At 44.4% G+C, this 27,286-nt stretch overlaps 1 protein-coding gene across 1 annotated transcript in view; it reads right to left on the bottom strand.

Annotated features, from left to right (window-relative positions):
• LOC311149594 (zinc finger protein castor homolog 1-like) overlaps window positions 1–27,286 on the bottom strand; it is a gene marked incomplete at its 5' end in the record, with an annotated part of 113,827 nt that overhangs the window by 63,362 nt on the left and 23,179 nt on the right. The window contains 2 exons of the mRNA XM_084186768.1: window positions 474–1,392; window positions 15,837–16,433. Of these exons, the coding sequence (XP_084042894.1) occupies window positions 474–1,392; window positions 15,837–16,433 (1,516 nt within the window). The remainder of the gene's footprint in view (window positions 1–473; window positions 1,393–15,836; window positions 16,434–27,286) is intronic.

Below are 27,286 nucleotides of genomic sequence, written 5' to 3'. Positions count from 1 at the left end.
ACTGGGTAAGAGAACAACATTTTCATTATTTCCTTGGACTATTTTTGTCATGAGCACCCCATTTTCACTATTTTCAGTCACCACTACTGGGATCTCATAATTCATTCAAGAAAATGTATGACTTGAAAAAACACTACCTTAATATAAGCATGTACACCAGGGCTTCTTAAACTTTTTCAGCTCAAGATCCAAATGAGAAACTGACCGTCCTCCCGTGACTCAAATCGTCCTCCATTGAACCAAATTAAGAAGAAATAGTGTGTGATTATAGATGTATTCTCATTACTCACGACCCACCTCTAACATACCCTGGGGCCCACTTTGGGTCCCGACCCATAGTTTAAGAAACCCTGCAGTACACATATTCATATTGCTGTGTGAGAGAAGCTTAGCATGCTTCTCATGCAGATCTACTGTACCTAGTGGTGCCTTTCAGCTAAAGTGTCTTTCAAGTCATCTGAAGAGGTTCTTACTTGACAGAGGATACAGTGCCTGTGGTGATGGAGTCGGTCTTGGAGAAGCTGGACTTCACGTAGTCGGACGTGTTGAAGCCCATGTGGCCCATTTGATCCATGGTGAGCTCTGGGTGGCCAGTGGCCCCGGCGGAGGAGGCCGAGGTAGGGGTGCCTTGCGTCCCTCCATTCCCCGGCGTGGCAGACAGAATGCTGGGCATCAGCGAGGGCTCGGGCCTCCCCGGCATCAACTTTTGGATATTCTTGATGTCGTACTTAGACGGGCGGCTCACCTTTCCTGTTTTGTAGGGGTTCCCCTTACCGGGCTTGAAGAGGTGCAGGTACCTGATGTTCTCCAGGTCGTACTTGGAGGGCCTCTTGTAGGCATTGCCGTTCTGCTGGCTCCGCAAGCTCTCGCCCATCTTCAGCTTTTGGATGAAGGAGTCGTACTTGGAGATGCGGGAGGCCAAGTCCTGGAGGTGGGAGGTGGGGTTGGGTGGTGGAGGGTTGTGCTCAATGTTGTGAACCTGCCCTTGCCCCTGCTTGCGGTCCAGACTTGAGGGGAAGATCTGTCCCTCGGCCCCGGAGTGGCACCCCCCAGAGGTGGCCACCTGAGCCTGAAGCAGAGCATTCTTGTCCTGGGCCAGCTTGGAGTTGAGGTCGTCTGGTTTGGGGTTGGGGTGGATGGGCCAGGGGAGGGTCTCACCAGCCTTCAGCTTATGGATGTACTCCTCATACTTGGAGAAGCGGGCTCGACGCGTGGCCTCCTCGCTGCTCAGGGAGGACGGGTTGGAGCCTGAGGTAACGGCTTTGAGCTTCTCGACGCTGATCTTCTTGGCCAGCTCATCCCCATCCCTCACCTGCAGGTCGTTGTAGCCGAACATGCCCAGGAACTCATTCATGGTGTTCACTGTGTAGTATCGCAGAACGGACGCCTCTCCTGCACAGAACAGGGAAGAAAAGAGAGAACAGAGCCCTTAAGTAAGATATATGATACCTGAGTGTCATCTTATGACCGTTAACATCTAGGTGAGTTCTAAAGTATCATACAATCGAGAAAAGGGAAGTCTGGGGTAGGAGGTTTCTTCTATCTAACAATCATAAAAGCAAGAAAGGGGAAGCAAAATCAGTATACAAAGCTGAAAAGGGCTGTTTATTTGTAAATCATTTCATGTCCAACGTACTGGAAATGAACCAAAACATTTGGTGGGTCTTACCCAGTCGTGAAATGAATGATTGTGAATGATAACATTCACCATGAAGAACAAAAACCAAAACTACCTGTATTACTTCCCTCACCTAACACATTAGATATACTGTACATTCACCACAAATTAGAGATAGCATTTAATCTGTTATACAGTATATTGTTGAATTGTTGAATGCTTGGCAATTTGAAATAGGTTACGCTATATAGAATTGCTCAGTGAAAGACCTTGCCAATGGGCCTTGTGACTGTGACGATATTGTGAGATTATTCTGGAGACAAAACCAAACATTTCTGTAGAAAAGCCAACAATACATTTTGCACTCCTATTTCTTTTTTATTGGTATTGCGCCATTGGCGGTGTATTTGATTCAGAAGCCCTGTGCCGGGTAGGCAAAATGTTCCCATTTTTAACCATTTATCTGAAGGGACAAACTCTTCCTACCAGGCAGACCAGGAGAGCTAAATCAAGTTTAAAACAATGACCAGAGAGAGACTGTCAAATAATACAGCAAAGAGCTGCTGTTTTTATGACTGAGTTCATGTTTAAGTTTTTATTCAGCACTGTCAACACTGTTTTTATTCAACACTTTTTCAAAACATAAAACACCCTTCTCCCTACTTCCACTTGCGCTGCAGTTGCAATGAATGTGTAGCCAAGTTTATTGATAGGCCTGCGTTTTAATTATTAGCAGCTTGTCGTGTCTATTTTAATATTGAGGAATATTTCACTTACTCTGGTCATATGAACAACATGAATTTGTGCATGAGTGTCCCTTCTCTCTGTTCAGTCTCAACGGAGGAAAGGAGAGAGCAGGGACCATAAGAGGCGGACCCTCTGCTGCTCTCTCCCTCCCTCCGCTGAGACTGACCATCAGATGCAGGTACCATCAGTCCAGTAAAATAAAAAAGCAAATTATTTGCAATGTATTTCAATTTATGCTTCGCTGTGCCTTGCAAGGGATAGAACAACTGATCTATTTTGTTATCAAAGCTTGAAATATAATATGGTCTGAGAAGAACAACATTGACAGGCCAAGCATAGCCAATATGCTGTGACAATGTATTAGGCCCAGTGAGCCCCACCTGTTTTAATTCCCATATGTTTAGAAAATAAATAAATAAAATGTTGCCTGTTTTGCATGTTATTTTGGCATTAATATGTGTCACATTTAACATTTAACATTTAAGTAATTTAGCAGAAGCTCTTATCGAGAGCGACTTACAGTTAGTGAGTGCATACAATGTCCCCCAATTTAATTTGTTTATAAAGCCGCATACAAACATGGTCTCTTTTTTGCTTTCTTGAGTAAGGTAGCTCCAAAGTGCAGGTGTTTCAGCCTAGCTCAGTGCTTATTGTGTGTGAGGGGCAACCAGCGGAAAATACAGAGCGTAGGGGTTGGTAATCTTCTCTAGTCACTCATGGGGACAATACGTCACCGCAAAATCTACAGGGAGATCTGGAAAGTTCAAGCCCCCGTAGGTGCTGCCATAGATTTACATTAGATGTGCCCATCCAAGGAGGCTCAAGGTCATTGGCCTCAGATAAAATGACGTCAAATCATGTTATATCTACCGTAGCTTTGATTAGACTGATCATGTCAACATCATACTTTCAAAATCTTAGCTAGCAAGCTAGACAAGCAGTCATCATCCTGAATCATTTCGGCAATGTACTGGCAAATTCTTTTCAATCCTTGCAATATAAAGAGACATTATAGATAAAACGTAATGGTGCTCATCGGCCATTGGACATTACACAACAAGTTGGAAATTGTAAATTCAACAATGAGTGGTTTGGAAGGAACCAGTGGCTAACTGCAAGCGTTGCAAAGCAATCACTATTTTGCTTCCCCTGCCTGCTATTTGGTGGAGAGGGTGTGTGGTCCAAGTCAAGGTTTAAGGGTCTCTTTTTCAAGCTTAAAAGGATAAACATTCACACGCAACACCATGGGCCAGAAAAGGTTGAATACATTGGCCATGCTGTCAATCCAGCATGACTTCTGCCGCATTCAAAACAACTGGAAACTCGGAACTGGGAAATCTCAGACTTCAGTGAGTTCAAGACAACTGGGAACTCGGAAAAAACGAGCTCCGACTGGGAAAATACCTTTTGAACGGAACCTCTTTCTAGAGCTCCGACCTGAAGGTCACTGACGTCACGATTCTACCTTGTTTTTTTTTCAGAGTTCCCAGTTGTCTTGAAAGCACCAAAAATAAAAAATTGAAGAAAAAAAGAAATCCAGAGAAGGCCAGAATTTGATGACAATGTTTCATGACAAAATTTGGCCCACAACAAGGACTGCCACGCCACCTTCCTGTTCAAGTGAGCACAGCACAACGGTGAATCCAAAAATGTCTTGTATGCTGCTGCATAAATTATGTAAAATGTCAGGGAAATATGTAATGTATACTGTAGCTAAGAAAGTAATACTAAGTGTATGTTGTGTAGTAAGCTGTTAGTAGCCTATGTCCCTCACCCTAATACTTTGGTCCCTTCCCCCTTCATAACTTAGCCTACTGTTCTGACTTGGTGGTGCACTTGACTGCTTATATGCCCCCTTTATTTATCCTACGATTCAGACTTGGTGTACAGGGAGAATACTGTAAGAACGACCCATGTTCTGAGGTACTGGAACACATTGAGGGAAAAAAGTGTCAAACACAGTGTAGCAGCCAAGTAGCCTACTATCTATGGTGGTGAAACGGACAGCACTCTCCAAGGTGCTAATTCATTCAAAGCATTTTAGACGTCACTGCAGTATGCCCACATACTTGAGTGTAGCTGCGGGGCTTACACAAGTCCGAATTTCTTATAGCCTAATTTTCTAGACATCAATGTACAGCAACGTTTTTAGACGACACTGCAGAATACCCACCATATGCACACATACTCAGCTGTGGGGCTTACAAGATGCAAATTTCATATAGTTTTCAAGGCAACAAATATCACAATATCGGAATATAACTTCAAATAAAATAAATCAATGTAGGCTACAGCAGAACACACATATGAAAATATATAGGCCTCCTGCCTTTGTGTTAAAACGAAGCACATATTCAGATTACAAACTTGTTCTGTGCTGTGATAAAGTAAACAAAATGTCCTACCTTAGTTTTAAAAACCTTCCACAATGACTCTCACCATGTCAAGTCAATTTAACTCCTGAGAGTCAACTTCTTGCTCAAACCAATGAGCGGGCATGTGGCTGTGACGTTTAGCCTCCTTCTAAGGCTGTTCTGAAGACTCTGGAGGTAGTGTTTATTTTATTTTTCATTTTGAGTGTTATCCTGGGTGTCCTCTTTTTTTATTTTGTATTTTATTTTACCTTTATTTAACTAGGCAAGTCAGTTAAGAACTAATTCTTATTTACAATGACGGCCTTGTCTACAATGCTTACTGCCACCAAATGCGCCTTGGTTCAGGCATTTTTCTGAGGGCTCTTTGTTTTTAGTTTTTTTCGTCTGATGCATAGGATGTTAATTTACTGTACATCCCACCCACTCTTTTGCTAGTTTAATCCCTCCAGTCATTTCTAGACCGAAGCTCTTTACCTTTTTGCATGTTGTACAGCCCAACTTTGAATTCTGCATGACAAGCCAGGGGTTATACATTTGCTTGTTCTTGAAGTGCAAATTGCACCTGCTCAGAGCACTTCGTCGGTGGATGCACTGACCCCCTCCCACCCAGCTCCCCGTCTCCCTCTCCCGCTGAGTCTGACTCGCTAGTAGGCCTACTAGCTAGTGGAGGTGCTGGTGGTGATGCTGAACTGGCAGGATTAGCATCGCCATCAGGAACAGTTTGCCCCTCACTCCTCTCCTCTGGCACAGTTCTCTGGCTCGTTCTGGGTACGATTCACCATCTTTCTCTGGATTTTTGGACTTGAAAAATGTCAAACTCAATTGCCTTTTCTTATCAATTTTTTCATTTGGCTTTCCCACTATTCTAGTTCAGTAGGGAGACGACTAGACTAGGCTAAGTGAAGTGATTACGTAGGGACCTCTTCACTAGTTGACCACCACTACCAAGACCTGGGTCAAAATCAGTTACTTACTCCACTGGCCCTCCCCATAACCGCTATGTAAAAATAAGAGAGCAGGTCTGGAATCGGTGTGGCAGGATAGGATGATTACATAGAAGGATCACTGCGCTTTTACATGATGGTCTTTCTGGGGGCGGGAGAAATAACGAGAAGGCATGATTTAATGCTGATCATTTTTATTAGAATGTTTACAGCGCGGACATCTAAATAATTAATAAATCATTCCTCGAGAGGTACCGGATCTGGACAAATCCTGTTCCGGCAGGATCCGGCTCAAATTAAGCACTGAGACTCAGAAAAGGTTGGTGACCACTGATAAAGCTCTAATGTTAGGCTGACCTTCTTCACATTTTCAAAGCAAGGCACAAGACTTTCCACTAGTTCCAGGAATAGTAGTATATGAGTCATAAAGGCAACCCTGTTTGTATTGGAGCCTATTTCAATTATGAAATGTCCAGCTGGAGAAAGCGTTTAACCCCAAGCAAAAGGACAGGTTTTAACCCCAAGTAAAAGGACTGGTTTTAACCCTAAGTAAAAGGAAAGCTTTGACCCCCAAGCGGTGAGTCTGCTAAACAGCAAGCGATTTTATGGTTGTACTGCACTATATCTTACATATTGTAATTATTGTATCCGCACTCATGTGTATTTACTGATGTGTACTTATTGTTGTAATGCATATTTTTATTCTATTATTCTTATTATTATTATTATTGAGAGGTAAACAGTATTGTGGTAAGGATTTCTTTGCATTTCCCTGACCATCCGAGAGCAGCTTCATCTATCGAACACTGTCTTTCTCATAGTCCTAATCCGAAAAGTATTTTTTGCACCTAGCCTTCTATTGCTATTACCAGCCTTGATTCTAAATATTATGTTTTTATTGTATTTATATTGTATTATTATTATTGTTATTATTATTATGATGATTTTTGCCTTTTTTGCCTTTGTAGAGCTTTGAGATAATGAAATGAAAAGGGCTATAACAATTAAATGTATTATTATTCATATTCATATTCATAGTATTATTATCATGACAAATTAATTGAACCTTGTACCTTCCACATGATAATTCCTTCCAACTTTTTTGGGGGGAACCCATCCTGTTTTCAGACTGACATTCCCCCTTTCTAATAAAAAAATTGTGATTGTCATTAATTATATATACTTTTAGTTTGTTGATTTACAGTGGTACTATGATTATCATGATTGTTTTGCAGTGGTTGTAGTATAGTAGTACAGGTAGCAGTAGTGGTAGTAATAGTAGTAGTGGTAGCAGCAGTAGGCATATAATAGAAGTGGTAGTAGAAGTGGTGGTAGTAATAGTATTGACATTCATGTCATCAGGTTCATTATTCGAAGAAAAATGTGCTAAGTATACATATCATCGTCATGGTTATTCGTAGAATGTGCCGAGTCACATTATTCCGCTCTCGGACCACGGGACTGGCTATCTATGACAGGCCAATGATTGGACTTGAACTGAAAGGATCACACCTGGAACCGACAGCAGATAACCTTTGTGAAACACCATGTAAATGAGTTTTCTTCTCCAGCCTTATCTCCCTCCCTCTTAATGATGTCATGCAAATGCTTGTGAGGGAGACTGGGGCTTAAAGGGTTAAGGTGAGATTGGCCCGTTGCTGCAACTGTGCTCTCTCTCTCTCTCTCTTTTTTTTCTCTCTCTCTCTCGTTTTCTCTCCCCTTCTATCTCTGTGGTGTCACTGGAGAGTATTAAAATAAGTGGGCTTAATCTCGTCACTTCATGCCGGCAAATTCCAACACGTGACACAGCCCAGCGTTGTGTCTGTGTTTGAGGCAATTAGGATTTCTCTCCTCGTCTGATGTGATAACAAATGGGCATTATAACTCCTTTTTGCTGACCAAACATGGACATCAGCATGACACCATGGCTTCTGTGGCTAACAGACAGAGAAGGGTGAGGTGTTGGAGATGATAAGGCTGCAGCTCGCTGTGGAGACTATACAGTGGGGAGAACAAGTATTTGATACACTGCCGATTTTGCAGGTTTTCCTACTTACAAAGCATGTAGAGGTCTGTAATTTTTATCATAGGTACACTTCAACTGTGAGAGACGGAATCTAAAACAAAAATCCAGAAAATCACATTGTATGATTTTTAAGTAAATAATTTGCATTTTATTGCATGACATACAGTCATGGCCAAAATTGTTGGCACCCCTGAAATTTTTCCAGAAAATGAAGTATTTCTCACAGAAAAGTATTGAAATTACACATGTTTTGCTATGCACATGTTTATTTCCTTTGTGTGTATTGGAATAACACAAAAAAAAACAGGAAAAAAGCAAATTTGACATAATTTCACACAAAACTAAAAAAATGGGCCGGACAAAGTTATTGGCACCCTTTCAAAATTGTGGATAAATAAGTTTGTTCCAAGCATGTGATGCTCCTTTAAACTCACCTGGGGCAAGTAACAGGTGTGGGCAATCTAAAAATCACACCTGAAAGCAGATAAAAAGGAGAGAAGTTGACTCAGTCTTTGCATTGTGTTTCTGTGTGTGCCACACTAAGCATGGAGAACAGAAAGAGGAAAAGAGAACTGTCTGAGGACTTGAGAACCAAAATTGTGGAAAAATATCAACAATCTCAAGGTTACAAGTCCATCTCCAGAGATCTAGATGTTCCTTTGTCCACAGTGCGCAACATGATCAAGAAGTTTGCAACCCATGGCACTGTAGCTAATCTCCCTGGACGTGGACGGAAGAGAAAAATTGATGAAAGGTTGCAACGCAGGATAGTCCGGATGGTGGATAAGCAGCCCCAAACAAGTTCCAAAGAAATTCAAGCTGTCCTGCAGGCTCAGGGTGCATCAGTGTCAGCGCGAACTATACGTCGAAATTTGAATGAAATGAAACGCTATGGCAGGAGACCCAGGAGGACCCCACTGCTGACACAGAGACATAAAAAAGCAAGACTACAGTTTGCCAAAATGTACATGAGTAAGCCAAATTCCTTCTGGGAGAACGTCTTATGGACAGATGAGACCAAGATAGAGCTTTTTGGTAAAGCACATCGTTCTACTGTTTACCGAAAATGTAATGAAGCCTTCAAAGAAAAGAACACAGTACCTACAGTCAAATATGGTGGAGGTTCAAAGATGTTTTGGGGTTGTTTTGCTGCCTCTGGCACTGGGTGCCTTGACTGTGTGCAAGGCATCATGAAATCTGAGGATTACCAAAGGATTTTGGGTCGCAATGTAGGGCCCAGTGTCAGAAAGCTGGGTTTGCGTCCGAGATCATGGGTCTTCCAGCAGGACAATGACCCCAAACATACTTCAAAAAGCACCCAGAAATGGATGGCAACAAAGCGCTGGAGAGTTCTGAAGTGGCCAGTAATGAGTCCAGATCTTAATCCCATTGAACACCTGTGGAGAGATCTTAAAATTGCTGTTGGGAAAAGGCACCCATCCAATATGAGAGACCTGGAGCAGTTTGCAAAAGAAGAGTGGTCCAAAATTCCGGGTGAGAGGTGTAAGAAGCTTATTGATGGTTATAGGAAGCGACTGATTTCAGTTATTTTTTCCAAAGGGTGTGCAACTAAATATTAAGTTAAGGGTGCCAATCATTTTGTCCGGCCCATTTTTTGAGTTTTGTGTGAAATTATGTCAAATTTGCTTTTTTCCTGTTTTTTTTGTGTTATTCCAATCCACACAAAGGAAATAAACATGTGCATAGCAAAACATGTGTAATTTCAATACTTTTCTGTGAGAAATACTTCATTTTCTGGAAAAATTTCAGGGGTGCCAACAATTTTGGCCATGACTGTAAGTATTTGATACATCAGAAAAGCAGAACTTAATATTTGGTACAGAAACCTTTGTTTGCAATTTCAGAGATCATACGTTTCCTGTAGGTCTTGACCAGGTTTGAACACACTGCAGCAGGGATTTTGGCCCACTCCTCCATACAGACCTTCTCCAGATCCTTCAGGTTTCGGGGCTGTCGCTGGGCAATACGGACTTTCAACTCCCTCCAAATATTTTCTATTGGGTTCAGGTCTGGAGACTGGCTAGGCCACTCCAGGACCTTGAGATGCTTCTTACGGAGCCACTCCTTAGTTGCCCTGGCTGTGTGTTTCGGGTCGTTGTCATGCTGGAAGTCCCAGCCACGACCCATCTTCAATGCTCTTACTGAGGGAAGGAGGTTGTTGGCCAAGATCTCGCGATACATGGCCCCATCCATCCTCCCCTCAATACGATGCAGTTGTCCTGTCCCCTTTGCAGAAAAGCATCCCCGAAGAATGATGTTTCCATCTCCATGCTTCACGGTTGGGATGGTGTTCTTGGAGTTGTACTCATCCTTCTTCTTCCTCCAAACACGGCGAGTAGAGTTTAGACCAAAAAGCTCTATTTTTGTCTCATCAGACCACATGACCTTCTCCCATTCCTCCTCTGGATCATCCAGATGGTCATTGGCAAACTTCAGATGGGCCTGGACATGCGCTGGCTTGAGCAGGGGGACCTTGCATGCGCTGCAGGATTATAATCCATGACGGCGTAGTGTGTTACTAATGGTTTTCTTTGAGACTGTGGTCCCAGCTCTCTTCGGGTCATTGACCAGGTCCTGCCGTGTAGTTCTGGGCTGATCCCTCACCTTCCTCATGATCATTGATGCCCCACGAGGTGAGATCTTGCATGGAGCCCCAGACTGAGGGTGATTGACCGTCATCTTGAACTTCTTCCATTTTCTAATAATTGCGCCAACAGTTGTTGCCTTCTCACCAAGCTGCTTGCCTATTGTCCTGTAGCCCATCCCAGCCTTGTGCAGGTCTACAAATGTATCCCTGCTGTCCTTACACAGCTCTCTGGTCTTGGCCATTGTGGAGAGGTTGGAGTCTGTTTGATTGAGTGTGTGGACAGGTGTCTTTTATACAGGTAACGAGTTCAAACAAGTGCAGTTAATATACGTAATGAGTGGAGAACAGGAGGGCTTCTTAAATAAAAACTAACAGGTCTGTGAGAGCTGGAATTCTTACTGGTTGGTAGGTGATCAAATACTTATGTCATGCAATAAAATGCAAATTAAATACTTAAAAATCATACAATGTGATTTTCTGGATTTTTGGAAAAAAAAAATACAGACCTCTACATGCTTTGTAAGTAGGAAAACCTGCAAAATCGGCAGTGTATCAAATACTTGTTCTCCCCCCTGTATATGGCCTATAATCTCACTTTAAATACACCGTCATTTCTACAGTTTGTTGTCTTTCCAAACCACCTGAGCTGAAGTTATGTGTTTTTAAGCTGATGTCTCAATTCATTAAATGAAATGAGGATGATGGTATGACTTAAAGTATTGGACCCTCTGGCCTCTAGCCTGCCTTGGCTTGAATTCAATCAAACCCTAGCTGAGGAAAATGTTATTTCTTACATTATTATCCCAGGATTTTCTTTGTGTTATCACATACAGCCGGAAATAACTTTTGGATATCAGAGTGGCAGTAACCCAGGGCAATTGAACTGATTCGAGAGTCTGATCCAAAACACAGCCGGCAGAGAAGAGGTATTCGGAGTGGATTTCCTGCCCGACTCAGGAGGCGCGCACACCATCCACCGCTTCCGACTATATTACTCGCTAATGTTCAGTGTCTGGATAATAAAGTAGACGAGCTCAGGGCGAGAATCTCTTTCCAGAGAGACATCAGGGATTGTAACATACTCTGTTTCACGGAAACATGGCTCTCTGGATATACTGTCTTTGTCCATACTGCCAGGTTCTCAGCATATCGCGCAGACAGAAATAAAATACTCTCAAGGAAGAAGAAAGGCGGGGGTGTTTGTTTCATGATTAACCACTCATGGTGTGATTGTGATAACATACAGGAACTCAAGTCCTTTTGTTCACATCACAATCAAATGCCGACCGTATTACCTCCCAAGAGAATTCTCTTTGGTTATAGTCACAGCCGTGTATATTCCCCCTCAAGCCGATACCACGACAGCCCTCAAAGTACGGCCCTCAAAGTACTTCACTGGACTTTATGCAAACTGGAAACCACATATCCTGAGGCCGCAATTATTGTAGCTGGGGATTTTAACAAAGCAAATTTGAGGAAAACACTACCGAAGTTCTATCAACACATTGACTGTAGTACTCGTGCTGCTAAAACACTCGACCACTGCTACTCCAACTTCCGGGATGCCTACAAGGCCCTCCCCCGCCCTTCCTTCGGCAAATCTGATCACGACTCCATTTTGCTCCTCCCATCCTATAGGCAGAAACTCAAACAGGAAGTACCCGTGCTAAGGACTATTCAACACTGGTCTGAACAATCAGAATCCACGCTTCAAGATTGTTTTGATCACACGGACTGGGATATGTTCCGGGTAGCCTCCGAGAAGAACATCGACGAATACACAGATACGGTGACTGAGTTTATTAGGAAGTGTATAGAAGATGTACTCACTGTGACTATTAAAACCTACCATAACCAGAAAACGTGAATACATGGCAGCATTCGCGCAAAACTGAAAGTGCGAACCACCGCATTTAACCATGGCAAGGTGACTAGGAAGATGGCCAAATACAAACAGTGTACTTATTCCCTCCATAAGGCAATCAAACAGGCAAAACGTCAGTATAGAGACAAAGTGGAGTCGCAATTCAACGGCTCAGACACGAGACGTATGTGGCAGGGTCTACAGACAATCACAGACTACAAAGACTGCCGGCCCAGATGGCATCCCTAGCCGCGTCCTCAGAGCATGCATATTGGTGGATACAGTCTGCTGTCCCCACTTGCTTCAAGATGTCCACCATTGTTCCTGTACCCAAGAAAGCAAAGGTAACTGAACTAAATGACTATCACACCGTAGCACTGACTTCTGTCATCATGAACTGCTTTGAGAGGCTAGTTAAGGATCATATCACCTTACCTGACACCCTAGACCCACTTCAATTTGCTTACCACCCCAATAGATCCACAGACGATGCAATCGCTATCGCACTGCACACTTCCCTATCCCATATGGACAAGAGGAATACCTATGTAAGAATGCTGTTCATTGACTATAGCTCAGCATTCAACACCATAGTACCCTCCAAGCTCATCATTAAGCTCGGGGCCCTGGGTCTGATCCCCGCCCTTTGCAACTGGGTACTGGACTTCCTGTCGGGCCGCCCCGAGGTGGTGAAGGTAGGAAACAACACCTCCACTTCCCTGATCCTCAACAGAGGGGGCCCACAAGGGTGCGTGCTCAGCCCCCTCCTGTACTCCCTGCTCACCCATGACTTTATGTGCACGCACGCCTCCAACTCAATCATTAATTTTGCAGACGACACAACAGTAGTAGGCCTGATTACCAACAATGACGAGACAGCCTACAGAGAGGAGGTGAAGGCCCTGCGAGTGTGGTGCCAGGAAAATAACCTCTCCCTCAATGTCGACAAAACAAAGGAGCTCATTATGGACTTCAGGAAACAGCAGAGGGAGCATGCCCCTGTCCACATCGACGGGACCGCTGTGGAGCAGGTGGATTCCTCGGCGTACAAATCACTGACGAACTGAAATGGTCCATCCACACAGACAGTGTGGTGAAGAAGGCGCAACAGCGCCTCTTCAACCTCAGGAGGCTGAAGAAATTTGGATTGGCACCTAAAACCTCACAAACATTTACACATGCACAATTGAGAGCATCCTGTCAGGCTTTACTCATCTCATATGTATATGCTGTATTCTACTGTACTGTATTTTAGTCTATGCCACTCCGATATTGCTCATCCTAATATTTATAATATTTATATATTCCTTAATTCCATTATTTTACTTTTAGGTTGTGTATTGTTGGGAATTGTTAGATATACTGTACTGTTGGAGCTAGAAACACAATAATTTTGCTACACCCGCAATAACACCTGCTAAACATATGTATGTGACAAATACAATTTGAAATTCGATTTTAGTGGATGTCTGGAATAAAACAATATATACTGTATATATTTTAACTTAGATCTTGTCTAGGTGAAGTGACAGTGCTGTTGTTCTGCATTGTAGGTTTGGTTGAATTGAGCATTTTGTTTAAGTGAAAACAAATGTCTGGAATGACTGAGAAACCAACCAGTTGCAGAATGATTCCACAAATGTTTGCAAGTTAACATGCTTGCTATTTTGAAATAAATAAATAGAATAAACATAGAATTGAACGTTTTGAAAATGATCCACAACCTTTGACACAGAACACAGCAGTGAAGTGCAATTTGAAGTCATGGTCAGTTGTGTTTGACTCGATAAGCATCTTTGTCATTGCGTTCATTGTTTTCATTCCATGGTTTCCACTGAATAGCTTATGAGGGGCTTATAATGCAACATATAAATGATCTAGGAAAAGTATTTGCACTGATAGGAAATCCGCACGGTGCCTAGATATATGAGGAGTTAAATGTTTTGAAGGTTGCAGTTTCTCTCATTTATCTTGCAATGTTTTTTAATTACATTGTCACTGTTGTTGTGAGAGATAATTAAGCCACTATGTTTCTGTGCATAATTATTAGTGCTCCACATCAGCCTTTAAAAGACAGTGGCGAGGGGGGGGGGGGGGGGGGGGATTTGTTAATTGTGAGCAGCACAGAAACTTGGCAATATATTGTAGATGCCCTAGTGACAATAAAAAAAGAGTTAGCAAAAAACAAACAAATCCAGACAAGAGTTGTGACTAATGCAGGATGTGTCTCTCCACAGTCTGCAAACAGTTTGTCTTTGTTGTGAGATGTAAAGTAACAGGGACCCAACGGTGGGCCAGGTGGTTTCACAACACAAACACATATTTACAGACAGGCTTTTTTACAAAAAGAAACACAAAATGACTAATTAAAACCACAAAACCACAAAACCCTTGCATTTATCAGAAAAAAATTGCTTGATTTTCTGAGAAGCCCTTGGCCCCACATCTCTGAGAGGCCACAGCCACTGCTCCTCCACTGGTGTAAAGAAAAAAGGAAAGAAGAAGAAAAAAATATTCTGCAGCATATGTACATGACACTGAAACACGAGATGAAAGACCCCAAAAAATCTCGAATCATATCTCTTGCCGGCAGTTTTTTTCTCTCTCCTTTTTTTTTATTGCTCTGTGTTTTTTAAATTCTACTGTATACAGCCCAGTAACTCAGATACCAATGTCTCCTCCTGGTTTCCAAGTTCAACATGTACAAGTCTGTAAACGGTGCACTCTCGGGAGATTGTTTTTTCAGTTAACACATTGCTGTTGCCACTTCAAGAACAAACCATCTATTTAATTGTCCCTCAGTGATACCAGAGGAACACCATGTAAAAAGAGACTGATCATTTAATAGGCTGTTGCTGTAAGCCAATACTGCACAGTAAATCAATCTATTAATACATTAATTAATGCAATAAACAATGACTGTATATCTGTTTATATCAAATGTTATGTTCATGAGCAATAATGTACCCTCAACTGTGATTCAATAGCGAGTGCTTTCTGACTTTATTTGACAACTGATCTTCTGGATTCAAGTGCTAAGAGCTAATCTTGCCTCATTAACAATCGAGACCTACACTCCTCCAAGGCTAGGCTACTACAGTGTGTAATAGGGGACTTGGGTAGTGGCTAAATTTAGTGAGCTTAGGGAAAAATCTAAGACTCAAATTGTAATGCTGGGTGTAATATGAAGCTAAGCCTTGGACTGCCAAACACTCTTGGCCTACAGCTGTGGTGCGCATACACATAGAGCATGCAGGCAGTGTAAACCTTCTCCAAATACTGAATTAATTTATTTTGTAACTTACTGTAACCACACACACACACACACACACACACACACAGAGGTTACTTTTTTCCAAATAGCCTGTCAGTCAGTTCCATCTGTCAGTGGAGTAAAACTGTCACTGGCTATTCACATTGTAACCTTAGAGTCTCTTTTTCCAGCAACAGGTTCACTTAAGCCATCATGGATGTGGCTATGTCCCCCACCCACTATATCTTGGCTCCTTAACACTTATTTATAAAGTAGCTAATGAAATATAACATTTTGAAAGGAAAAGTTAAAGCCAGAACAGTATTCATCGAGAGATGAGAAGAAGTGATGAGAAAAGAAAAGAAAAACTAAAGGAAGAGAAAAGAGAGAGAGTCTTGTACCTGGAGAGGAGGAAGGTGCTTGGCAACTCGAGGGCTCGCTAGATGACTGCATGTAGACGTCCTCCTTGTGAGGCCTGTCTTCTGAGTCCTTGTCATCGTGGTAACTGCCATCCTGGGAGTCGAGCATGGGTTCGGGCTCGACAAGCGCATTGTCCTCCTCATCACTGCAGCCCTTGGGCTGCACCATGTACACACCCTCGGGGGGTCTGTCCTCACCGTTGTTGGACTTGAATCCCTGCTGTTGCTGCTGTTCCTCCCTACAGTCCAGGGTAGAGGGTGGTGGTTTGTCCCCATACTCCCCGTTGACCCACTTCTCGATGGCCTCACGCCGTTTCTGGTCTTCTTCAAGGCTCTGGCTGAGACTCAGGCCCTCTGGGAGGTTGGTCTCGAATCGTTTGCTACTGTCGTCGTAGTGGGAGCTCCCGCGCTCGCTGTTCTCTGCCACGTTCAGGTCTCCCTCAGCATGCTGGGACCTTCCGTCGAACACCACCTGACGGCTCAGCTTGGCACAGATTGCATTGAGTTTTAGGCCACCTTTCCTTTTGGCGGCCATCTTAGATTGTCCTGAGGTCTTTTCAGTGTAGAAAGTCCTTTCAGCTGTAGGAGAAATTGAAAATAGAGAAAATGTCAATTCACAAGTTAAAAACCCACCATGTGTGAATTTCATCATAATTTCCCTCAATGAACATGTTTGGCTGTACGCCAGCCCTCTTCATCAACGAAGGGTCATCGATCAAGTCTAACTGCTTCTATAAATAGTCCCAAAGCACTGCCACTTCACAATAATAGCAATCACAAGACTGCAAGGACAAAGAGATAGGCCCACTGTATGTATCTATGTTGGTCAATCCACTGACAGTCAGTTTAGTCCGAGTTTTAACGTATTGACCACTACAGAAAGAAAGACAGAAAAAACTCTCTGAAAGCTGAATAGGAAAACACATTTCCCCTCTGCCAATGAGTGGGGGGCTGCATAGCTTTAACCCTGACAGGCAAGGCCCTGTGTAGCTTAGTTGGTAGAGCATGGCGCTTGCAATGCCAGGGTTGTGGGTTCGTTTCCCACGGGAGCCAGTATGAAAATGTATGCACTCACTAACTGTAAGTTGCTCTGGATAAGAGCGTCTGCTAAATGACTAAAATGTAAGGGGTAGAAACGTTGTCTACCTTTAGGCTTTTTAGACGACATGCTAGTGCTAAAGTGAGTCTTTCCATAGAGCTGGCTGGTGTCCATGCAAACTAGCGACCTTCCAGACCTCCTGGTGGTTTAAGCTGAAGTAAGCCTCTTCTCACCTTTCGTTTCCTCTGCTCTCAGTAGGCTGCACTGCTGCAGCCTGTGGATTTTGCTTTCAGTTCCTTTCAAATGTTGACAATGTTGCAGCGGCTTTGTGTTGTTGTCCGTTTTCAAATAATATTACTGCTAAGGCCACCACAGAAGGAGCACTAGCCATGAAAGCAACAAATATGTGCACTACATTTACATGGGTATGTTGCTGTTTAGATGTACAGTTTCCATTTGTGTCATTCTGTAAGTGAATTCATAGCCAACATGACAACAAGTATTTTGGAAATACTCTCGCCCCCTCAAATATTTGTTAACCAAAAACTGCAAAGTAGTTGAGTTCTTGTTTCCATAGTGAAAATAAATATAAACGAAGAGATATAACCTCTATTTCTCTAAAGACGCTCCACATGGCTGTGACTGTTAGGGGGAGGAGTGGGTGGCATTATTTCACCAACCCAGGCTATCTTTAAAACATGTCCTCGGCTAAAGCAAGTGCAGCTGCCTATAGCATTCCATAATAAGAGCTGCCTTTTAAGGGCAGAAACTGCACACTGTTACCTTTCACTTGATGGTGTAGCAGTGCGGTCGCTTTTATTCATTGTCCTTGTGTAAATATCCCGTTTCTTGTTTTTTTGTCTATTTTTGTATATATTTCTCAATTTTTACTTTTCATTCTTTTACTAAATATACTTTCCTGCAACCCGCCTCACCCAACGTGGAAAGGATTCTATTATTTCTTTATAACTTTCATCAAGAACCTTAAGCTGAAACTAGTGTAGCTAGTGTAGCTGCAACTGAATGGTTACTTGCTATTAGTCACCGTTAGCGTCTTCACCACTGTCCGTGGCCTACACTATCTACCAGCCAGCTCTAGCTCTAGCCTGGACAATTCGTCGGCCAGTCTGCACAGCGTGCTATCGACCCAGAGCTTATTGGACTTTCTGCCGGAATCACTGGACCCTAGCGCCGGATCATTGCAACCAGCTAGCTAGCTGCAACCTGTTGTTGGCTAATTACCATTGCCCTATAGCAAGCACCAGTTAGCCTTGAGCTAGCCTCAGGCCCATCTCCCGGCTATCTACCTCTCTGTCAACCGGACGGGACCTCCTAGTGTTGACACTGAGCCCCGCCAATCCAACACGACTGGTTTGCCGACTAAATAGTCTGATGTGGTTTCAACAGGCTTCCCGTTGCGACAACCACGAAGATCCATCTGCCAGCCCCGGCCCGCTAGCACACGCAAACTACAACTGTGCTCCCTGCTAGCTGTGCTGAAGCACCAATTTGAACTGCTCTCGGACTCACATATTGCTGTTCACTGGACCTTATGATCACTCAGCTGCACAGCTGATGCCTGCTGGACTGTTCCTTTACACGGTACCCTGTCCTGTTTATTCTGTTTAGCCTTAGCCCAAACGTTATCGCTATTTCCAGTTGTTGTCTTAGCTCTCTCTAATAACACCTGTGACTGCTTTATGCCTCTCTCCCATGTCAATTATGCCTTGCCTATTGCTGTTTGTGTTAGTTCTTATTATACAATTTCACTGTAGAACCCCTAGTCCCTCTCAAACTGCCTCAAATAGTTCCTTTGTTCCACCCCCCATACATGCCGAGACCGGCTCAATCGGTGCCTCCAGTGACGCTATCTCTTTCATTGTTACCCAACGCTTAGGGTTACCTGAACTGTACTCATATCCTTCCATATCCTTTTCTGTACATAATGCCCTGAATCTTTTCTACAACGCCCGGAGAACTTCCCCCTTTATTTTATGTACCCAACGCACTAGAAGACCAGTTCTTAAAGCCTTTAGTCGTATCCTTATTCTAGTCCTCCTCTGTTCCTCTGGTGATGTAGAGGCTAACCCAGGCCCTGCAGCCCCCAGTATCACTCCTACTCCCCAGGAGCTATCATTTGTTGACTTCTGTAACCGTAAAAGTCTTGGTTTTCTGCACGTAAATATCAGAAGCCTCCTTCCTAAGTTTGAGTTATTCACTGCGTTAGCACACTCCGCCAACCCTGATTTTCTAGCAGTGTCTGAATCCTGGCTTAGGAAGGCCACCAAAAATTCTGACCCCAACTATAACATTTTCCGTCTAGATAGAACTGCCAAAGGGGGTGGAGTTGCAATCTACTGTAGAGATAGCCTGCAGAGCTATATCATACTATCCAGGTCTGTGCCCAAACAGTTTGAGCTTCTACTTCTAAAAATCCACCTTTCCAGAAATAAATCTCTCACTGTTGCCACTTGCTACAGACCCCCCTCAGCCCCCAGCTGTGCCCTGGACTCCATATGTGAATTGATTGCCCCCCATCTATCCTCAGAGTTCGTACTGCTTGGTGACCTAAATTAGGATATGCTTAACACCCCGGCCATCCTACAATCTAAACTAGATGCCCTCAATCTCACACAAATTATCAACGAACCTACCAGGTACAACCCTAAATCCGTAAACATGGGTACCCTCATAGATATCATCCTGACTAACTTACCCTCTAAATACACCTCCGCTGTCTTCAACCAGGATCTCAGCGATCACTGCCTTATTGCCTGCGTCCACTTCAGTGAGCAGGCCTTCCTAATTGACCTGGCCCAGGTATCCTGGATGGATATAGATCTCATTCCGTCAGTAGAGGATGCCTGGTTGTTCTTTAAAAGTAATTTCCTCTCAATCTTAAATAAACATGCCCCATTCAAAAAATACAGAACTAAGAACGGATATAGCCCCTGGTTCTCCTCAGACTTGACTGCCCTTGACCAGCACAAAAACATCCTGTGGCGTACTGCATTAGCATCAAATAGCCCCCGCGATATGCAACTTTTCAGGGAAGTTAGGAACCAATATACACAAGCAGTTAGGAAAGCAAAGGCTAACTTTTTCAAACAGAAATTTGCATCCTGTAGCACTAACTCCAAAAAGTTTTGGGACACTGTAAAGTCCATGGAAAATAAGAGCACTTCCTCCCAGCTGCCCACTGCACTGAGGCTAGGAAACACTATCACCACCGATAAATCTACAATAATCGAGAATTTCAACAAGCATTTTGCTACTGCTGGCCATGCTTTCCACCTGGCTACCACTACCCCGGCCACCAGCTCTGCACCCTCCGCTGCAACTTGCCCATGCCCCCCCCCCCCCCCCCGCTTCTCCTTCACACAAATCCAGACAGCTGATGTTCTGAAAGAGCTGCAAAATCTGGACCCCTACAAATCATCTGGGCTAGACAATCTGGACCCTTTCTTTCTAAAACTAGCCGCCGAAAGTGTCGCAACCCCTATTACTAGCCTGTTCAATCTCTCTTTCGTAACGTCTGAGATCCCCAGAGATTGGAAAGCTGCCGCGGTCATCCCCCTCTTCAAAGGGGATGACACTCTAGATCCAAACTGTTACAGACCCATATCCATCCTGCCCTGCCTTTCAAAAGTTTTTGAAAGCCAAGTCAACAAACAGATCACCGACCATTTCGAATCCCACCGTACCTTCTCCGCTATGCAATCCGGTTTCCGAGCTGGTCATGGGTGCACTTCAGCCACGCTCAAGGTCCTAAACGATATTATAACCGCGATCAATAATAGACAGTACTGTGCAGCCGTTTTCATTGACCTGGCCAAGGCTTTCGACTCTGTCAACCACCGCATTCTTATTGGCAGACTAAATAGCCTTGGTTTCTCAAATGACTGCCTCGCCTGGTTCACAACTACTTCTCAGATAGAGTTCAATGTGTCAAATCGGAGGGCCTGTTGTCTGGACCTATGGCAGTCTCTATGGGGGTGCCACAGGGTTCAATTCTTGGGCCGACTCTTTTCTCTGTGTATATCAATGACGTCGCTCTTGCTGCTGGTGACTCTCAGATCCACCTCTACGCAGACGACACCATTTTGTATACATCTGGCCCTTCATTGGACACTGTGTTAACAAACCTCCAAACGAGCTTCAATGCCATACAACACTCCTTCAGTAGCCTCCAACTGCTCTTAAACACTAGTAAAACTAAATGCATGCTCTTCAACCGAACGCTGCTTGCACCCGCCCACCCGACTAGAATCACTACTCTCGACGGGTCTGACCTAGAGTATGTGGACAACTACAAATATCTAGGTGTTTGGTTAGACTGTAAACTCTCCTTCCAGACTCACATTAAGAATCTCCAATCCAAAGTTAAATCTAGAATCGGTTTCCTATTTCGCAACAAAGCCTCCTTCACTCATGCTGCCAAACATGCCCTCGTAAAACTGACTATCCTACCGATCCTTGACTTCGGCGATGTCATTTACAAAATAGCCTCCAACACTCTACTCAGCAAATTGGATGTAGTCTATCACAGTGCCATCCGTTTTGTCTCCAAAGCCCCATATACTACCCACCACTGTGACCTGTACGCTTTTGTTGGCTGGTCCTCAATACATATTCGTCGCCAAACCCACTGGCTCCAGGCCATCTATAAATCACTGCTAGGCAAATCCCCGCCTTATCTTAGCTCATTGGTCACCATAGCAACACCCACCCATAGTCTGCGCTCCAGCAGGTATATCTCACTGGTCATCCCCAAAGCCAACACCTCCTTTGGCCGCAATTCCTTCCAGTTCTCTGCTGCCAATGACTGGAACAAATTGCAAAAATCTCTGAAGCTGGAGACACTTATCTCCCTCACTAACTTTAAGCATCAGTTGTCAGAGCACCTTACCGATCACTGCACCTGTACACAGCCCATCTGAAATTAGCCCGCCCAACTACCTCATCCCTATATTGTTATTTATTTTGCTCATTTGTACCCCAGTATCTCTATTTGCACATCATTTCTTGCACATCTATCATTCCAGTGTTAATACTAATTGTAATTATTTTGCACTATAGCCTATTTATTGCCTTACCTCCATAACTTGCTACATTTGCACACACTGTATATGTATGTATTTCTGTTGTATTTTTGACTTTGTTTTGTTTCATCCCATATGTAACTCTGTGTTGTTGTTTTTATCGCACTGCTTTGCTTTATCTTGGCCAGGTCGCAGTTGTAAATGAGAACTTGTTCTCAACTGGTTTACCTGGTTAAATAAAGGTGAAATAAAAATGAAAAAAAAAAAAAATGAAAAGAGCCTCCAAAGTTTACCTTGAGCAGATTTTCTATGCTCAAAATCAAGTCCAGATCTTTATCATGTTGTAGATAACTTATATCATTAGCAAGGTTTAGAGGTTAGTGAATAATATGCTGTACATCAGATTAATCACTTTTGGAATTATGTCATTTTAATCTAAAAAGACCAGCAGGGCTGGTTTGGTGCCCAACTCTTCAAAGTTATCAATGCAGAGTTTATCCTTCAATAGACTGTCACGGCTTCCTCGGATACCGCATCACCACCTCAGGTGTGGAGATGGAGGGAGGCCGCATTTCAGCCGTGCGTAATTGGCCGACTCCAACCACGGTAAAGGAGGTGCAGCGCTTTATTGGCTTTGCCAATTACTGTCGGAGGTTTATCCGGGGCTTTGGCAAGGTCGCAGCTCCCATCACCTCTATGTTGAAGGGTGGGCCGTCCCGGCTCCGCTGGTCTGCTGAGGCTGACAGGGCTTTCATTACCGTTCGTAGTGGAGGTGGATGCATCCTAGGTAGGGATAGGCGCTGTCCTATCTCAACGCTCGGGCGTGCCACCCAAGCTCTGTCCCTGTGCCTTCTTCTCCAAGAAGCTCAGCCCGGCGGAGCAGAACTGCGACGTTGGTGATCGGGAGCTGTTAGCTGTTGTCAGAGCCCTGACCATGTGGAGGCACTGGCTCGAGGGGGCGAAACACCCTTTCCTCGTCTGGACTCACCACCGTAACCTGGAGTACATCTGGGCAGCGAGGAGGCTGAACCCTCGCCAGGCCAGTTGGGCCCTGTTCTTCAACCGGTTTGATTTTACACTGTCCTACATACCGGGTACAAAGAACGTGAAGGCAGACGCACTGTTATGGCTGTACAACACAGAGGAGAGGCCCATAGACAACACCCCCATACTCCAGGCCTCCTGCATTGTAGCGCCAGTAGTGTGGGCGGTGGACGCGGATATAGAGTGGGCGTAACGCACAGAGCCATCTCCACCTCAGTGCCCAGCTGGGCTGCGGTACGTGCCGTCTCTTGTCCGTGACGTCTGATCTATTGGGCACACACGTCCCCCTCCTCTGGTCACCCAGGTATCGGCCGTATAGTGCGCTGCCTGACCAGGAAGTACTGGTGGCCTACCTTGGCTAAGGACGTGAGGGTGTATGTCTCTTCCTGCTCGGTGTGCGCCCAGAGTAAGGCACCTAGGCACCTTCCAGCAGGGAAGTTACATCCCTTACCAGTTCCACAATGGCCATGGTCCCACTTGTGTATTGACTTTCTCACTGATCTTCCCTTCTCTCAGGGTAACACCACTATTCTGGTCGTTATGGATTCTAAACGCTGCCGCCTCCTTCCTCTGCCCGGTCTCCCCACGGCCCTGCAAACTGCGGAGGCCCTGTTTACTCACGTCTTCAGGCACTACGGAGTGCCAGAGGACATGGTGTCGGATCGGGGTCCCCAGTTTACATCCAGGGTCTGGAAGGCGTTCATGGAACGTCTCGGGGTCTCTGTCAGCCTGAGTTTAATGGACAGGTGGAACGGGTGAATCAGGATGTGGGTACGTTCCTGCGGTCCTGCTGCCAGCACCGGCCGGGGGAGTGGTCGGTGTTCTTGCCATGGACCGAATATGCCCAGAACTCTCTCCGCCACTCCTCCACTAACCTATCGCCATTTCAATGTATTTTAGGTTATCAGCCGGTTCTGTCACCGTGGCATCAGAGCCAGACCGAAGCTCCTGCGGTGGATGACTGGTTTCAGCCTGCGGAGGAGACATGAAACGGTGCTCACGTCCACCTCCAGCACGCCGTGCTTCGCCAGAAGGCCAATGCTGACCGCCACGGCAGTGAGGCCCCGGTCTTTGTATCGGGTGATCGGGTCTGGCTCTCGACCCGGAATCTGCCCCTCCGCCTGCCCTGCCGGAAGCTGAGCCTGCGGTTTGTAGGGCCATTCAAAGTCCTGAGGAGAATAAACAAGGTTACCTATAGGTTACTACTCCATCCAGATTACTGTATTAACCCCTCGTTCCATGTGTCTCTCGTCAGGCCGGTGGTGGCTGGTCCGCTCCAGGAGTCTGAGGTGCGGGAGGTCCCTCCGCCCCCTCTGGACATCGAGGGGGCCCTGGCATACTCCGTCAGTTCGATCCTGGATTTGAGGCGTCGGATGGGGGGCCTTCAGTACCTCGTGGAGTGGGAGGGGTCCGGAGGAGCGGTGCTGGGTCCCGGTGAGGGATATCCTCGATGCCTCCCTGTTGCGGGATTTCCACCATCGACATCCGGCTCGCCCTGCTCCGCGTCCTCCTGGCCGTCCCCGAGGCTGGTGTCGGCGTGCTCGGAGCTAGATTATATTGTGTATTGCCGTGATATTCACCCGTGTGCCTTGTTTTCCCCAGTGCGCCGTTTTACCGCGCTGGTATGTATTACGCATTGCTGCGTACTGATGTTCATCGAATAAACCATTCATTCTGTGATTTACTCTCCTGCGCCTGACTCCGTCCTAAATCACCCGCTACATACAGTGGGGAAATAAAGTATTTAGTCAGCCACCAATTGTGCAAGTTCTCCCACTTAAAAAGATGAGAGAGGCCTGTAATTTTCATCATAGGTACACGTCAACTATGACAGACAAATTGAGAAAAAGAAATCCAGAAAATCACATTGTAGGATTCTTTATGAATTTATTTGCAAATGATGGTGGAAAATAAGTATTTGGTCACCTACAAACAAGCAAGTTTTCTGGCTCTCACAGACCTGTAACTTCTTCTTTAAGAGGCTCTTCTGTCCTCCACTCATTACCTGTATTAATGGCACCTGTTTGAACTTGTTATCAGTATAAAAGACACCTGTCCACAACCTCAAACAGTCACACTCCAAACTCCACTATGGCCAAGACCAAAGAGCTGTCAAAGGACACCAGAAACAAAATTGTAGACCTGCACCAGGCTGGGAAGACTGAATCTGCAATAGGTAAGCAGCTTGGTTTGAAGAAATCAACTGTGGGAGCAATTATTAGGAAATGGAAGACATACAAAACCACTGATAATCTCCCTCAATCTGGGGCTCGACGCAAGATCTCACCCCGTGGGGTCAAAATGATCACAAGAACGGTGAGCAAAAATCCCAGAACCACACGGGGGGACCTAGTGAATGACCTGCAGAGAGCTGGGACCAAAGTAACAAAGCCTACCATCAGTAACACACTACGCCGCCAGGGACTCAAATCCTGCAGTGCCAGACGTGTCCCCCTGCTTAAGCCAGTACATGTCCAGGCCCGTCTTAAGTTTGCTAGAGTACATTTGGATGATCCAGAAGAGGATTGGGAGAATGCCATATGGTCAGATGAAACCAAAATATAACTTTTTGGTAAAAACTCAACTCGTCGTGTTTGGAGGACAAAGAATGCTGAGTTGCATCCAAAGAACACCATACCTACTGTGAAGCATGGGGGTGGAAACATCATGCTTTGGGGCTGTTTTTCTGCAAAGGGACCAGGACGACTGATCCGTGTAAAGGAAAGAATGAATGGGGCCATGTATCGTGAGATTTTGAGTGAAAACCTCCTTCCATCAGCAAGGGCATTGAAGATGAAACGTGGCTGGGTCTTTCAGCATGACAATGATCCCAAACACACCGCCCGTGCAACGAAGGAGTGGCTTCGTAAGAAGCATTTCAAGGTCCTGGAGTGGCCTAGCCAGTCTCCAGATCTCAACCCAAAAGAAAATCTTTGGAGGGAGTTGAAAGTCCGTGTTGCCCAGCGACAGCCCCAAAACATCACTGCTCTAGAGGAGATCTGCATGGAGGAATGGGCCAAAATACCAGCAACAGTGTGTGAAAACCTTGTGAAGACTTACAGAAAACTTTTGACCTGTGTCATTGCCAACAAAGGGTATGTAACAAAGTATTGAGAAACTTTTGTTATTGACCAAATACTTATTTTCCACCATAATTTGCAAATAAATTCATAAAAAATCCTACAATGTGATTTTCTGGATTTTTTTTTCTCATTTTGTCTGTCATAGTTGACGTGTACCTATGATGAAAATTACAGGCCTCTCTCATCTTTTTAAGTGGGAGAACTTGCACAATTGGTGGCTGACTAAATACTTTTTTTCCCCACTGTAGATACAAACAATGTTCAGTATTAACGGAGGCCAAAGCTCAATTGAATATTTGGCCACCACTAAAAATGGATGTATTCTTTGTACTATACTGAACAAAATATAAACGCAACATGCAACAATTTCAAAGATTTTATTGAGTTACAGTTCATGTGAGGAAATCAATACATTTTAATTAATTAATTAGGCCCTAATCTATGGATTTCACATGACTGGGAATACAGATATACATCTGTTGGTCACATATACCTTAAAAGAAATGGGCCTAACAATGGGCCTCAGGTACTCGTCACGGTATTTCTGTGCATTCACATTGTATTAGTGTTGTCATGATACCAGCATGTTTACTTCGATACCGATACCAAGTTTAGTATCACAATACTTGATAACATCACGACACTCAATACCAAAACGATACCAAAATGATACCACAGAAAAAAAAGACGTTTTAGCCAAAGTCACAGAAAAGCACTTGATCGAGACAAATAAACTCAGCTACTGCTCTGTTCAATCATTGGGGATCTTTTGAGTTCAATATCATTACATTTAGAAATTTGATGTCAACATTTTTCAGGGCCAGTCATGTATACATTAATGAATCAATTATACAAGAGTACAACTCATTTGACTTTTTATTTTATTTATTTAACTAGGCAAGTCAGTTAAGAACAAATTCTTATTTACAATGAAGGCCTACACCGGCCAAACCCGGACGACGCTGGGCCAATTGTGCTCTTCCCTATGGGACTCCCAATCACGGCCGGTTGTGATACAGCCTGAAATCGAACCAGGGGATCTGTAGTGACACCTCAAGCACTGAGATGCAGTGCCTTACGCCGCTGCGCCACTCGTGAGCCCAACTAATGAAAATCATTTATTTGAATGGTAAATCTCTATTGATAAACTGGGTAAATCAAGATGTAGCCTAGGCTGCCTATTCACAATACAGGTGAATGCAAATTAAATAGCAGTGTGTGCAT

The sequence above is a fragment of the Coregonus lavaretus genome (assembly GCF_964263955.1).
Source record: "Coregonus lavaretus genome assembly, chromosome: 22".
Classification (NCBI taxonomy): domain Eukaryota; kingdom Metazoa; phylum Chordata; class Actinopteri; order Salmoniformes; family Salmonidae; genus Coregonus; species Coregonus lavaretus.
Note: the sequence above shows the minus strand (reverse complement) of the source record. Positions and strands in the feature narration are given on the sequence as shown.